General features: G+C 46.7%; 1 protein-coding gene across 6 annotated transcripts in view; it reads left to right on the top strand.

Annotated features, from left to right (window-relative positions):
- The window catches only part of CEP350 (centrosomal protein 350), a 121920-nt gene that overhangs the window by 62168 nt on the left and 43309 nt on the right, over positions 1-16443 (top strand). For all 6 annotated transcript variants that reach the window (XM_063939803.1, XM_063939804.1, XM_063939802.1 and 3 more), the window contains exons 12-16: positions 505-1424; positions 1502-1652; positions 4980-5122; positions 5267-5450; positions 11176-11321. In XM_063939803.1, coding sequence (XP_063795873.1) covers positions 505-1424; positions 1502-1652; positions 4980-5122; positions 5267-5450; positions 11176-11321 — 1544 coding nt within the window. The remainder of the gene's footprint in view (positions 1-504; positions 1425-1501; positions 1653-4979; positions 5123-5266; positions 5451-11175; positions 11322-16443) is intronic.

Genomic DNA, 16443 nt, shown 5'->3' with positions numbered 1-16443 from the left:
ACTCTGCTTGCACTCAGCATATTTTTCACCAGTATGTGCGTCTTTGTCGCTATCAGGTGTAACAAAACCACTTCATGAGACTCAACTGATTTATTGATGTGCAGCTGTTGTATATCTGTGTGCGACTGAGTCCGAATCTGTATAAGAAGTGCTACGAAGCAGAGGTTGCAGCTTTTTTTCATGCCAAGTTCCGTTGTGCTTCGTTTAAAGATTCAGACTCTGTCACACACAGATACAAATGTAGCATATCTAATCAGTGCAGTCTCATGAAGTGCTTTGTTGCATCTAATTGCGACTAAGCGCAAATTCGGGCAAAAAAAGACGCAACTCCGCTCACTTGCGCCAGGCGTCTCATGCCGCAGGGTGTTACTGAGATGAGGTGTACACATCTGTATATATCTCTTTTTTTTTTTTCCTATGTATATTATATTTTTTTTCTACACTTTCATTTTTTTTCACATCCCTAATTGTACTGTCATTTTACAGTAATGTTTGTGTTTTCAGGAGTGACCTTGTGGACGCATACTATCCCCAGCCAGACAGGCTTTCCTCCAAGGGCCCATTACTTCAATCTCCATTCCTAGCTCTTCCTAAAGATTTGGAGTCTCTGCTCAACTCAAGGAAAAGTACTGTAAATGTGTTTCCATTGGCACAGAAGGTAACCTTTCAAGGGAAACCATCTGCTGACTTCAAGAGCAACTTGGATCGCATCGAGTCTTTAAAAGCTACAGCAGTTTCTCTGTCCTCTAGGATTGAAAATGAGGCAAAAAAGTTAGCTGGTGGTTCACTAACCTTCCCAATAGCCTGGTCATCTGATCCTGACCCCAAACCAACAGTAAAAACAGCATGGAAAAAGCCAGACAGTCCTCCGGAGCGAGAAAGCAGAGAAGACGTTTTCTCTAATCGGATTCATAAAATGCTCAGCACTTGTACAACTCACTTCTCCCAGGATGACCTTCCTGGGGCCAATCATCTTTATAGGAAACTTCCAGCAGAATTAAATCCTTACGCAAGTACCTCAGCTGAAGGCAGAGAAGAGGAAAGAGTGTCCGTACAAAGACTTGAGAAGTGTGTGAGGCTTTCTGAATCTCCAAATAAAGCCAGCCCCTCTCCCAACTCTAGCACCAGCTCCATCAGTGAGGGGCCCATACTGAGTGAAGGCAGCTTTTCTGAAGGAGATGGTCACCCCAGGAATGGGTCAGATCTCCACCTGGCAGAATCACTGAACAATAAAGAGTTCTGCATCAGGGACAACAAATCCTTTGCTCCACTTTCTGAATTCCAGCGGGAGGCTAATAAGTATACACCATTGCTGGTGTCTAATATTGGGTCTGACGTTCAAGGACCTTGGGAAGAGCTGTCGAAAGGGAGTCCCCACAGTGTTATCAACATCTTTACCAGGACGTACCAGCTCTTTAGGAAAGGTGAGGGTGATTATTTGTCTTTTGAAAGCATTTCCCGTTTTGTTCCAGAAACATTAATTTAAATGTTTGTCCAATAGAACTGAATGAACGCGCTGAAGAAAATGTAACAGATTTTCGACCCGTATATTCAGCAGCCAGTTCCCAGAACAGCATCTCCTATGCCGATGACTTCATATCATCCCAAGATAGTGAATCGGCAACAGATTCCCAAAACGCTGCTCGTCAGAGGTTAGATTTTATTTTGTGTTTATTCATTTTGCTTTTTAATTTTAATAGTCTGTTCTCAAGGAGATTTCTATTGTGTTTTTTTTATACTTTCTCCTAAAAAGACATGCAAGTGAACAGAAAGCTGAATGTTAAGAATCATATTTGGTCGTCTTCCCTTCCTCTATGTCCAGGCCACATGCCTGCTTAATGCGAGTAATGCACATCACCTCTATTGTTTTATGATACTCCGTGTATCTCTGTACAATATGGGTTTAACTAGAGAGAGGTAAATAATGTTTCATATAATGGTAGAAATGTGGTCAAATTTTAGCTAAATAAAAAAACTATGATTTCTCTTGCTTCCATGGAGGTCACTGGAACACTAGGGTAAAGAGGTGCCTACAGTCTCCCTCCAAAAGTTAATGCGCCTCTCCCACATATACCTCCATAATATGCTGGAGAAAGTCAGTTGGTTTTTTTTCAAAGTGCTTGCTGAAGTGGGGTACATCATTTTATGTCTACTTTTATTTTATGTTTTTGCCTCCTCCAGTCCTGGCATCCCGCAGCAGAGGAGGTACAGTGAACAGTACCTCCTCCAGCCACCTTCCCGCTCCCATCATGAGATGCTTGGGTTAATTGAATACTTCCGCTGTGGCTAGTTACCAGGCTGCGCGGGGCTCCAGTGCAATCAGTCGCGATCAGACCCCAACAGCACTTGTGCTCAGACATGAAGGAGTAGCTGCAGAGTCCTTGTTATCAGGGGGTTGTTTTGAAGAAAGTGACCGATTCCGTAATACTTTACAAGGATTATCTAACCGGCACAGGCCTCACCAGACATTGAGCTCAAGACAGCTTCAATGTTGCAGGGGAGGGGCCTGGCGGGTCCTTATCGAGAGACCCAGGGTATGATGTGTTACTCCCTGTGGCCTAGAATGTGTCTCGAGATGTGTGAGATCACCTGGGGGAAACTGGTACACCATGGTGCAGAGGAATCTGGGCACTAGATAGTTAAAGCTTTCAATGCAGCCCAGTCTCTTCCTATCCTATACCCCACTCGTCACCAATTGGAGCCGAAATGCAATGCTGTTGGCCTTCTTACAGTCTGGTTTTGTTTGTCTTCACTAATGGTCCACGTTTAGGCTCTATTTCCAGAGGTGCCTGGCAACTACACCGGTGGTTCAGACATTCTTACAAGGGTTTCTTCATCTCCAGCCCCCCTTTGTATCCCCAGTTGAGGCCTAAGATTTGGTTCTGGTTCTTAGTGCTTCTATAACGCTCTCCCTTTGAGCCTCTGGAAACTGGAGATATTAAGTGGCTTACATGGAAGACTGTGTTCCTTCTGGCCATCTCTTCGGGTTATTGGGTCTCCAAGTTAAGAGTGCGTTGTAGCACAGGTCACCTTTTCTTATTTTCCATCTTGACTGTGTGGTATTGCGTGCTACTTAGCCTTATCATTTGAAGGTGATGGCTAAGTTTCATATCAGTCAGGAAATCATGGTTCCTTCTTAGGGTACCAGTGTTACCCAGTCCTCACTTGCATCGCTCACCTCTTTGTCCTTTACTCGGTGGTAAAGAGGGGTTTGCTGGCGTCCAAGGCCCCAGGTCTGTGCAGCTCAGGAGTGTTTGTCCCCCCCCCCCCTTTGTGGGCAGCTTTGGGTCGTCATCATGGTGTTCCAGTGTTCCCCAGGAACTAATAAAGAAGACAGGATTTTGGTTCTTACCTGCTAAATCTGGATGCCCTGCCATTCACTCCTGTCTTTGTTTTGTTGTAAATTTGTGTTTATTGTGGACTTGTTTAGACACATTGGTTGTCCTAGAGGTCTGTCCATGTGTCTGCTGTGGTGGTTGCTTTTTTCTTGTCATTTCTCTCCTCTCCATTCAGGCCTATGCTAGATGAAAACCGTCTGCCGCGGATATGTGTGTGTGTGTGTGTGTGTGTGTGTATGATAAGGGAGTATAGGGAAGGAGGAGCCTCTGCTGCACTGAAAGCTTTATCTAGTGCCCAGACTGCTCTGCGCTGGCTATACCCATGGTTTTCCAGTGTCCCCAGGACTTCAAAGGAACAGATTTAGCAGGTAAGAGCCAAGATCCTGTTTTCTGTCTTCTTTCAGAAGATAATTATGGCGTTTAGGCAGTTTAGACTTTCCTACAGGGGGTCTTGCATATACAACCTCCTTTCGTTCATCCGTGGTCTCATGGGACCTGGTTGTGATACTCCAGGCTCTCCAGCAGCCTCCTTTCGAACCCTTGGAAACAGTGGACCTTTGTCTGCTAACATGGTGTTTCTTTTGGCTATCTCCCAGGCCAGGAGGGTGTCTGAGCAGGGCGCTTTGTCCCACATGTCTCCTTTTCTGTGTATGGTGGTATTGCAGACTGTTTTCACATGAACCAGGAGTTTCTTCTCTTCCAGATGTGGACCACCGTAATCGAGGAGTATCTCTACATTGTTTGGATGTGATCCAAGACCTACAAATCTATGAGGATAGGACTAAGGAGGAGCATTGCATGGGTGCTTTGTTCGTCGTCTGACAGTGTTTTCCAACCTCTGCCCTCAAGGCACACGAACAGTCCAGGTTTTGAGGATATCCATGTTAGAGCAAGTTGTTAAATCAAAATAATTGAGGTGCTAATTAATTCACATTCTCAAGTATAGCTATCCTTAAAATTCTTGACGGTTGGTTTGCCTTGAGGACCGAGGTTGGTAAATACTGTTCTATGATGTAAGCAAGCAGGGCAGGGCTGGCCTATTTCAAAGCAAACCATTGCTCGATGGATACCGGCAGTTATTCACTACGCTTATATTTTTGTCAAATTAACCTGTTCCTGATTCAGCCAGGTCTCATTCAACCGCTTTGGTCTGAGAACTCCTGGGCAGCACAGCAGAGCGTTTCAGAAGAGCAACTTTGTAGGGCTGCAACTTGGTCCTCAGCACACACTTTTGTAAAATTCTATCACTTGCCACCTTCACTACTAGTTTTGGGCAAAGGTTGAAGTGTAGAGCACAGGATCGTTTCCTCTCTTAGGGACACCTTTGGGATGTCCTTCATGGATGAAAGAGAAAGCTAGATTATTGTACTTAACACATAAATCCTTTTCATTGGTTCCATGGGGAACACTGGATGCCCTCCCTGATGCTTACGACTGTTCTAGAGATTTTTCCTTGACTACTTATTTGTATGTGTTTGTTAGTATCCTGTTCTACACTCCTTCATCCTCGGTCTTAATGGCTTAAGTAGTCAAAACTGACTAGTCAGGGCAGGGGTGTGGTATAGGTGCCTGTGCTGTCAGATTTTACCTTTATAGCCAGCTATACCCCCCATTGAACTGTTGCTTTTTTTTAATACACAGTGTGGATAGCAATGCTTTTAGTGCCAAGGAGGAACTACCTGTTTTCAAATCTAGAAGTGAGGGTGCAACGTCTCATTCATCACAAATTCCCTCAGCTGCCTCATCTCCTCTCTCCATTTCTTCTCAGAAAGGAAGCTCAAAGCGTAAGTTACAAGCCTAGACTCTTGTTCTCTGTAGTTTTATCGATAATTAAATGTACGAAGTTTGAATGTTTAGGAGCTGAGTTCAGTGTAGTGTCACAAGACACAGAGGTGGTAATCATGCTTTCCTCTTGTTTGTCCTTTTAGGAAAGGACTGGCAGAATGATAACTCTCCATTCCCTGTAAAAGTTGATCAAAACTCTTTGGGCTCTGACCATAAAGGGAAAGGCAGCAAGCAAGCTTCTCCAGTTCTGACTGCTAGCAGAGAGCGGTTGTCAGGCTCTGACTCGGAGAGCACACTGGGTAATATCTCCTCTCGCTCCTCTGCAAGGTACAACACTTGTTTTATTGTTTGGGTGAAATAGCAGTCAGAGTACAATTATCTAGCTAGTGGATGCTGGGGTTCCTGAAAGGACCATGGGGAATAGCGGCTCCGCAGGAGACAGGGCACAAAAAGTAAAGCTTTTCCAGATCAGGTGGTGTGCACTGGCTCCTCCCCCTATGACCCTCCTCCAGACTCCAGTTAGATTTTTGTGCCCGGCCGAGAAGGGTGCAATCTAGGTGGCTCTCCTAAAGAGCTGCTTAGAAAAAGTTTAGCTTAGGTTTTTTATTTTACAGTGAGTCCTGCTGGCAACAGGATCACTGCAACGAGGGACTGAGGGGAGAAGAAGTGAACTCGCCTGCGTGCAGGATGGATTGGCTACTGGACATCAGCTCCAGAGGGACGATCACAGGTACAGCCTGGATGGTCACCGGAGCCGCGCCGCCGGCCCCCTTGCAGATGCTGAAGTCAGAAGAGGTCCAGAATCGGCGGCTGAAGACTCCTGCAGTCTTCTAAAGGTAGCGCACAGCACTGCAGCTGTGCGCCATTTTCCTCTCAGCACACTTCACACGCAGTCACTGAGGGTGCAGGGCGCTGGGGGGGGGCGCCCTGGGAGGCAAATGTAACCTATATAAAGGCTAAAAATACCTCACATATAGCCCCCAGAGGCTATATGGAGATATTTAACCCCTGCCTGGATTCACTAAATAGCGGGAGACGAGCCCGCCGGAAAAGGGGCGGGGCCTATCTCCTCAGCACACGGCGCCATTTCCTCTCACAGCTCCGCTGGTCAGGACGGCTCCCAGGTCTCTCCCCTGCACTGCACTACAGAAACAGGGTAAAACAGAGAGGGGGGGCAAATTTATGGCGATATTTTGATATATATAAAGCAGCTATAAGGGAGCACTTATTATAAGGCTATCCCTGTTATATATAGCGCTTTTGGTGTGTGCTGGCAAACTCTCCCTCTGTCTCCCCAAAGGGCTAGTGGGTCCTGTCTTCGTTAGGAGCATTCCCTGTGTGTCTGCTGTGTGTCGGTACGTGTGTGTCGACATGTATGAGGACGATATTGGTGTGGAGGCGGAGCAATTGCCAAATATGAGGATGTCACCCCCTAGGGAGTCGACACCAGAATGGATGCCTTTATTTATGGAACTACGGGATAGTGTCAACACGCTAAAGCAGTCGTTTGACGACATGAGACGGCCGGACAATCAATTAGTGCCTGTCCAGGCGACTCAAACACCGTCAGGGGCTGTGAAACGCCCTTTGCCTCAGTCGGTCGACACAGACCCAGACGCAGGCACTGACTCCAGTGGTGACGGTGACGAATCAACCGTATTTTCCAGTAGGGCCACACGTTATATGATTTTGGCAATGAAGGAGGCGTTACATTTAGCTGATACTACAGGTACCACTAAACAGGGTATTATGTGGGGTGTGAAAAAACTACCTATAGTTTTTCCTGAATCAGAAGAATTAAATGACGTGTGTAATGAAGCGTGGGTTGCCCCTGATAAAAAGCTGATAATTTCAAAGAAATTATTGGCATTATACCCTTTCCCGCCAGAGGTTAGGGAGCGCTGGGAAACACCTCCTAGGGTGGACAAGGCGCTAACACGCTTATCTAAACAAGTGGCGTTACCCTCTCCTGAGACGGCCGCACTTAAAGATCCATCAGATAGGAGGATGGAAAATATCCAAAAAAGTATATACACACATGCAGGTGTTATACTACGACCAGCTATAGCGACTGCCTGGATGTGCAGTGCTGGGGTAGTTTGGTCAGAGTCCCTGATTGAAAATATTGATACCCTGGACAGGGACAATATTTTACTGTCGTTAGAACAAATAAAGGATGCATTTCTTTATATGCGTGATGCACAGAGGGATATCTGCACACTGGCATCACGGGTAAGTGCTATGTCCATTTCGGCCAGAAGAGCTTTATGGACGCGACAGTGGACAGGCGATGCGGATTCAAAACGACATATGGAAGTTTTGCCGTATAAAGGGGAGGAGTTATTTGGAGTCGGTCTATCAGATTTGGTGGCCACGGCTACAGCCGGGAAATCCACCTTTCTACCTCAAGTCACTCCCCAACAGAAAAAGGCACCGACTTTTCAACCGCAGCCCTTTCGTTCCTTTAAAAATAAGAGAGCAAAGGGCTATTCATATCTGCCACGAGGCAGAGGTCGAGGGAAGAGACAGCAACAGGCAGCTCCTTCCCAGGAACAGAAGCCTTCCCCGGCTTCTACAAAAGCCTCAGCATGACGCTGGGGCTTCTCAAGCGGACTCGGGGACGGTGGGTGGTCGTCTCAAAAATTACAGCGCGCAGTGGGCTCACTCGCAGGTAGATCCCTGGATCCTGCAGATAATATCTCAGGGGTACAGGTTGGAATTAGAGACAGATCCACCTCGCCGTTTCCTGAAGTCTGCTTTACCAACGTCCCCCTCCGAAAGGGAGACGGTTTTGGAAGCCATTCACAAGCTGTACTCTCAGTAGGTGATAGTCAAGGTACCTCTTCTACAACAAGGGAAGGGGTATTATTCCACTCTTTTTGTGGTACCGAAGCCGGATGGCTCGGTAAGGCCTATTCTAAATCTGAAGTCCTTGAACCTGTACATAAAGAAGTTCAAGTTCAAGATGGAGTCACTCAGAGCAGTGATAGCGAACCTGGAAGAGGGGGACTTTATGGTATCCTTGGACATCAAGGATGCGTATCTCCACGTTCCAATTTACCCCTCACACCAGGGGTACCTCAGGTTCGTTGTACAAAACTGTCACTATCAGTTTCAGACGCTGCCGTTCGGATTGTCCACGGCACCTCGGGTCTTTACAAAGGTAATGGCCGAGATGATGATTCTTCTTCGAAGAAAAGGCATATTAATTATCCCATACTTGGACGATCTCCTAATAAGGGCAAGGTCCAGAGAACAGCTAGAGATGGGATTAGCACTGTCGCAAGAAGTGCTAAAACAGCACGGGTGGATTCTGAATATTCCAAAATCCCAGTTAATGCCGACAACTCGTCTGCTGTTCCTAGGGATGATTCTGGACACGGTTCAGAAAAAGGTTTTTCTCCCGGAGGAAAAAGCCAAGGAGTTATCCGAGCTTGTCAGGAACCTCCTAAAACCAGGAAAGGTGTCTGTACATCAATGCACAAGAGTCCTGGGAAAAATGGTGGCTTCTTACGAAGCAATTCCATTCGGCAGATTCCACGCAAGAATTTTCCAAAGGGATCTGTTGGACAAATGGTCAGGGTCGCATCTTCAGATGCACCTGCGGATAACCCTGTCTCCAAGGACAAGGGTGTCTCTTCTGTGGTGGTTGCAGAGTGCTCATCTATTGGAGGGCCGCAGATTCGGCATACAGGATTGGATCCTGGTGACCACGGACGCCAGCCTGAGAGGCTGGGGAGCAGTCACACAAGGAAGAAACTTCCAGGGAGTATGGACGAGCCTGGAAACGTCTCTTCACATAAACATTCTGGAACTAAGAGCAATATACAATGCTCTAAGCCAGGCAGAACCTCTGCTTCAGGGAAAACCGGTGTTGATCCAGTCGGACAACATCATGGCAGTCGCCCATGTGAACAGACAGGGCGGCACAAGAAGCAGGAGTGCAATGGCAGAAGCTGCAAGGATTCTTCGCTGGGCAGAGAATCATGTGATAGCACTGTCAGCAGTGTTCATCCCGGGAGTGGACAACTGGGAAGCAGACTTCCTCAGCAGACACGATCTTCACCCGGGAGAGTGGGGACTTCATCCAGAAGTCTTCCACTTGCTGGTAACCCGTTGGGAAAGACCAATGGTGGACATGATGGCGTCTCGCCTCAACAAAAAACTGGACAGGTATTGCGCCAGGTCAAGAGATCCGCAGGCAATAGCTGTGGACGCGCTGGTAACGCCTTGGGTGTACCAGTCGGTGTATGTGTTTCCTCCTCTGCCTCTCATACCAAAAGTATTGAGAATTATACGGCAAAGAGGCGTAAGGACGATACTAGTGGTTCCGGATTGGCCAAGAAGGACTTGGTACCCGGAACTTCAAGAGATGATCACGGAAGATCCGTGGCCTCTACCTCTAAGGAGGGACTTGCTTCAGCAGGGTCCCTGTCTGTTTCAAGACTTACCGCGGCTGCGTTTGACGGCATGGCGGTTGAACGCCGGATCCTAAAGGAAAAAGGCATGCCGGAAGAAGTCATTCCTACTTTGATTAAAGCAAGGAAGGAAGTAACCGTGCAACATTATCACCGAATTTGGCGAAAATATGTTGCGTGGTGCGAAGATCGGAGTGCTCCGACGGAGGAATTTCAACTGGGTCGATTCCTACATTTCCTGCAATCAGGATTGTCTATGGGTCTCAAATTGGGATCTATTAAGGTTCAAATTTCGGCCCTGTCGATTTTCTTTCAAAAAGAATTGGCTTCAGTCCCTGAAGTCCAGACCTTTGTTAAGGGAGTGCTACATATACAGCCTCCTGTGGTGCCTCCAGTGGCACCGTGGGATCTCAATGTGGTTTTGGACTTTCTAAAATCTCATTGGTTTGAACCACTAAAGAAGGTGGATTTGAAATATCTCACATGGAAAGTGACCATGCTTCTAGCCCTGGCTTCGGCCAGGAGAGTGTCAGAACTGGCAGCTTTATCTTACAAAAGCCCATATCTGATTTTCCATTCGGACAGGGCAGAACTGCGGACTCGTCCGCATTTTCTCCCTAAGGTGGTGTCAGCATTTCATCTGAACCAGCCTATTGTAGTGCCTGCGGCTACAAGTGACTTGGAGGACTCCAAGTTACTGGACGTTGTCAGAGCATTAAAAATATATATTGCAAGGACAGCTGGAGTCAGAAAATCTGACTCGTTGTTTATATTGTATGCACCCAACAAGATGGGTGCTCCTGCGTCTAAGCAGACGATTGCTCGTTGGATCTGTAGCACAATCCAACTTGCACATTCTGTGGCAGGCCTGCCACAGCCTAAATCTGTAAAGGCCCACTCCACAAGGAAGGTGGGCTCATCTTGGGCGGCTGCCCGAGGGGTCTCGGCATTACAACTTTGCCGAGCAGCTACGTGGTCAGGGGAGAACACGTTTGTAAAATTTTACAAATTTGATACTCTGGCTAAGGAGGACCTGGAGTTCTCTCATTCGGTGCTGCAGAGTCATCCGCACTCTCCCGCCCGTTTGGGAGCTTTGGTATAATCCCCATGGTCCTTTCAGGAACCCCAGCATCCACTAGGACGATAGAGAAAATAAGATTTTACTTACCGATAAATCTATTTCTCGGAGTCCGTAGTGGATGCTGGGCGCCCATCCCAAGTGCGGATTATCTGCAATAATTGTACATAGTTATTGTTAACTAATTCGGGTTATTGTTGAAGGAAGCCATCTTTCAGAGGCTCCGCTGTTATCATACTGTTAACTGGGTTTAGATCACAAGTTGTACGGTGTGATTGGTGTGGCTGGTATGAGTCTTACCCGGGATTCAAAATCCTCCCTTATTGTGTACGCTCGTCCGGGCACAGTACCTAACTGGAGTCTGGAGGAGGGTCATAGGGGGAGGAGCCAGTGCACACCACCTGATCTGGAAAAGCTTTACTTTTTGTGCCCTGTCTCCTGCGGAGCCGCTATTCCCCATGGTCCTTTCAGGAACCCCAGCATCCACTACGGACTCCGAGAAATAGATTTATCGGTAAGTAAAATCTTATTTTTCTTTTGTGTTTGTGTGGGTCAGTCTCTTGTCAGACTCAGGAAGGGATAAAAGCAGTTATCCCTACAGCTTTAAAGATCCGGGAGGACGAGTACCAACACAGTCAGGACATCCAGTATCTACAGCAATGGGATTCCAAGCACCAGGTTTAATAACCGGGCCTGGTCAAGGTATGTGGTGAGAACTATTTCCAATCGTGGGCAAGTGCGGCTTATATTTCTTTTTCATCCACTAGGGGTCACTGGAGTACTCTTGGGATATGGGCGGCTTAGCAGAACAAAGGCACTGAATATTTAAATTTAGAACTCTCCACCCCTCCATATCCCAGAGTACCTCAGTGTACGACCCCAGTGTTTTTTCTGTGCTCAAAGCACTAACATCGGCTTGTGGGAGTTCCCACACTTTGTGGAAGATTTTATTAATTTTTCATTTTTACTTTTTACTTTTTCATTTTTACACATCCCTTCCCAGTTTCTGAAAAACATGGGTCCGGGATGGTGCTGCTGCAAGGCAGCGCATGGCGTGTCGGTCCTCACAAAGAGCACCCTCACAGCCACAGGCAGCCCACTGTCTCCTGCAAGCTGGATGGAGCTTACAGATAGAAGCCCCGTCGCAGCCATGACCTGAAGAGCTGGACGGAGCTTACACATAGAAGCCCGTCGCAGCCATGACTGGAGAGCTGGACGGAGCTTACACATAGAAGCCGTCGCAGCCATGATCGGAGATGCAGAGCGTAAGGTAGGCTGGGGAACGGGGCGGTCAGCGCAGGCTGCCGCCCCGCTATGTGGGTCAGTATTGTAATGCCGCTCCCGCCGCTCATACATCCGCCCGCCACAGCGTCCCAGCCGCTACGTCTGGCAGCCCAGCCGCTCCATACAGCGGCCGGCCGCCCATCCCAGCCGCTACGTCCGGCCGCCCATAAGAGGGTGACAACCGGCCCGCCGCTCCGTCCGGCTGCCTAGCAACGTCCACCCGCAGACGCTCCGTCAGTCACCAGCGCTAAGAAGCGAAGCGCTCCTGGTGACCTCCGCTGCTCGGCAAGAAAGCCCCCCTGCAAGTCTTCCCGGGCTTCCCGCTGAGACACAGCGTTACAGGGAGCACGGGGGGAAGGAGGGGCGGTGGAATCTGGCGGATTACAGCGGCAAGGTTATGTAAAATACTTATATAGCCACAGTTTATGTATATATATATATGTGACATGTATTCACTAGATAATAGGCTATTGAGCCTATATTAATGATAGTGAGGCATGTATTGTAACACTTGAGGCATGTATTGTAACATGCCCTGTGATTATCAAATAGGCTATTGAGCCTATATTAATGTCTGTTATTATCACTATATAATAGGCTATTGTGCCTATATTAATGTCTGTGGTTATCACTGTATAATAGGCTATTGAGCCTATATTAATGTCTGTGGTTATCACTATATAATAGGCTATTGAGCCTATATTAATGTCTGTTATTATCACTATATAATAGGCTATTGAGCCTATATTAATGTCTGTGGTTATCACTGTATAATAGGCTATTGAGCCTATATTAATGTCTGTGGTTATCACTGTATAATAGGCTATTGAGCCTATATATTATTCATACTAGAGCATGTGTTGTACCCTGCCTGTGATTATCATTGTATAATAGGCTACATTAACACTGAAGCAATTGTAACTTGTTCTGTGATTATCAGGGTCAGCATGGCAAAGGGGCCATTTTAACCATGCTTCCTGTTGTTTTACAGTTTGTAATTCCGGAACATTCCTGCCATACATCTCTACGCCACCAGAGGCGCAGGGGTGTTAGTGGGAATTTTGGTTCGGGTTTCACATAGGCTGCCCATGTGAACTGCCCATGTGTTTTCAGCCATAAATAAATATATATTACACACCTTCAGATAATAACTTTACTAAGTCGTGCAGGTGTCTGTCCGTTGTCTATTGTGTTGTCTGTCTGCATAGGGAGTAAGGCTCCAGCGCAGACTAAAAATACTTTTAAACTAGACATAAATCTACCACATGTTCACTATGTTTGTAGGTTTTCAGAATCCCAGATCCTATGATTGGCAATTCAAAGTAACTCCGCTCGACAGGAGCGGTAAGATCGACGGAAGTTATTCCGCAAGCTCTAACAAAGGAGTCTCAGTCTTTCCAAAGGTACAATTTCCCTTTGGGTACCAAGGTGTTAATTTAACTGGTCTTATAATTTAATGCTGACAATTCTATGTCAGACCTCACAGGGCACATTAAACCAGCAGTCAGATAGTGCGGGGTTTGGGCAACCATACATTGCTAATGACCAGTGAGTCAATGTCTCAAATTTACAGAGACTAAGGAGACTCTAACATCTAATCCGTCGAATTTAATAAACAACAGATTTTCAATGAGTTTCTTATTTAGAATATCTAACTAAGATTTAAGTCTATTTACCCGTTTCCACATCTAAATGGGAGAATCCGCCATTGGTGAATTCGTCTGTGTCAAACATTATAAAGACCCAAGATACATTTGGGTCACTAGGCGCTCAATGTATGGAAACAATGACGATCACGTTTCACTTATCGTTAATAAAAAGCTGCAGAGTATCTCGGTAAAGCTTCTGCTGACGGCTGTTACCTCGATTCTCGCTTTTTAGCGTCGCTAGTTTCAGCACGACAAGGTCAGAAGTTGTTTGGTAAAGGCTAACATTGCCTCCTCCGGTATCAAAACGGAAATACTTTGGTCCGGCGTTTAAAGTCTTTAGAATCCAGTCTTTTCAAGGCTGTGGTACAAAAACAGTCAAGACTTGTAACGCCAGGGCGCTAAAGTCAACAAGCCAGTGGCTTGACGGCCTCTTAGGCCATCTCGAATTTCCAATTGTGGAAGCGCGCCTTTACACATTTGCCGGGTTTCCAGGCATCCACTCATGGATGTATCCGCTATTTAAAGGTTAAAAGACTGCCTCTGTCGGACGAAATTAGGAGTTTGGCAGGTTGCCATTCAGTCTCTGCTGTTTTCAGCTGTTTTTATTTCCAGGCCTGGTACACCACCAGAGTCAGGGTTACTTATTCCCCTCTGTTTGGGGTACCGAAGCCGGAGGGCTCCGTCGCAGTATCAATCAGCAAGTCACTTACTACAGTTTGACAATGGATTTCTGCGGTTAGTATTTGCATATTTGGAGCCACAAGATTGCATGATTGCGCTTGATCTTCAGAATGTGTATTTACCCATTCCGGGTTGGTCACCGTATCACAGGTTCTTGCGTTTGCAATACGCCACAACCATTACCCGTTTCAGGTTCTACCGGTTGGCCTCATGTCAGCGCCTCGGGTATTCACCAAAGTGATGTTGGTGATGATAGCTCATCTCAGAGCCCTGGCAGTGACAATCGTTCCATACTTAGACGATCTGCTCATATGAACTCTGTCTCAACAGAGGTTCCTCTTACTTGCGCTACTAACGTACACCACGGTTGCAGTGCAAGTTCAAAAACAATCGCATCTAATTCCGTCTGAACGACTTCAATTCCTAGGCATGATTTTACATACGGTCAATCAAAGAGATTTACCTACTACACCAGAAAGAACAGACCATCTAGTACAATTAGTGCAAAAGCCACGCACACTATCGATACATTGGTGTATTCGCCTATTAGCAACAATGATGTGTTTTCAAGGCGCTTTAGTTCGCCGGGTTTCACTCGCGTTTCCCACAGGGGGCGAGGGTGTCTATACTCTGGGCGAGAGTCTCAGAGGTTGAGGAGTTGTAGTTAAAAAGGTCAGCGACAGGGGTTCTAAAACGGATCACGACAGATTGCTGTCTATAAATGTCCTGGAACTCCGTGCAATTTATAATGCACTACATGCTTCGCTTTCAGTCTGTCCAAGTGCAGTCAGACAACGCAACGGGAGTTGCATACACAACAACCAGGGAGGACCGAGAGGCCGCATCGCAATGCGGGAGGTAGCTCGAATCCTCAAGTGCCCAGAACACCATAAGGTGATGTTGTCGACGGGGTTCATTCCGGGAGTGGACATCTGTTAGACAGAATGATCTCACCCGTCGGGATTTTCATCCAGAAAACTGGGCATTAAATCCAGAGGTGTTTCACATGTGGATACACAGGTGGGGTTACCCTCAGGTATACATGATGGCATCTTGCCACAATTACAAAAGCTCAGTATGTGTACAGACGACAGATCACAAGGGCAGTGGCGGTGGAGGCTCTCACATTCGCGTGGTCATACAGCCTCGTGTATCTGGCTCCACCGTTTTCCGCGCCTCTCTCCGTTGCTAAAACGGATCATAAGACAGTTCGTCACAGTCATACTAGTGATATCTCATGGGTTTCGGAGAGTTGGCTTCTCTAATCATACTCGCACACGATCTTTGCCCGCTCATAATACGTCCAACCTGTTACAACAGGGACCGTTCTTTTACCCCTATTTACCTATGTACCGCGGCTGCGGTTGACGGGGTGGTGGTTCAGACCGCCCTCTCAAGAAAAGAGATAGGGCATTACAGTATCGGTTATACCAACCATGTTACGAGCTAGGAAGCCGCTTACGGCAGCTCATTATTACAAAATTTGGTGTGCCTATATAGGTGGGTGTGAAGCTCGGAAGTTCCGACTTCATCTTTCAAGTTACCCGTATTCTGTTATTTTACACACGGGGTGGAATGGAAAACTGCGTTTATCTGCACTAAGGGTGCAGGTATCTGTGGGGTCAATTTATTTTCAAAGACGTTTGACTCTATTGCGTCGGTACACACTTTTCTACAAGGTGTCATCAAAGTGCAGCCTCCATTTATCCCACCTACAACGCCATGCGACTGGAAGCTGGGTTCAGATTTCTTACAGTTTTCATATTTTGAACCCTTACAACAAATGGGGATTAAGTTTCTCACTTGGAAAACGTTTTTCTTCTAGCCTTAGATTCGGCAAGGGTTTTGTTTTCACATTTGGGTGCCTTGTATTCCAAGCCACCATATTTGGGTTTTCTCATGACAAAGCAGAACTTCGGACGAATTCCGATTTCTTATTTTTCACATCAATAAACCAATAGTGGTTCTTGTGTTGACAGCACATTCTAGAATTCTGAATGTGGTACACGCATTACGCGTCTATATGTCCCGAACGTCTACAGTTCGTAATACGGATACGTTGTTTGTTCTCTATGTTGCTGCCAACTGGGGTTAGCCAGTTTCTCAGCAGACATTATCCAGTTGGATAAAAATGACTACAAGTCAGGCTTACTTTAAGGCTAAGTTACAGTCGCCTACGTCAGTAATAGCTCATCCCACAGGTTCTGTGG

Source organism: Pseudophryne corroboree, chromosome 9 (assembly GCF_028390025.1).
Source record: "Pseudophryne corroboree isolate aPseCor3 chromosome 9, aPseCor3.hap2, whole genome shotgun sequence".
In the NCBI taxonomy this organism is placed as follows: Eukaryota; Metazoa; Chordata; class Amphibia; order Anura; family Myobatrachidae; genus Pseudophryne; species Pseudophryne corroboree.
Note: the sequence above shows the minus strand (reverse complement) of the source record. Positions and strands in the feature narration are given on the sequence as shown.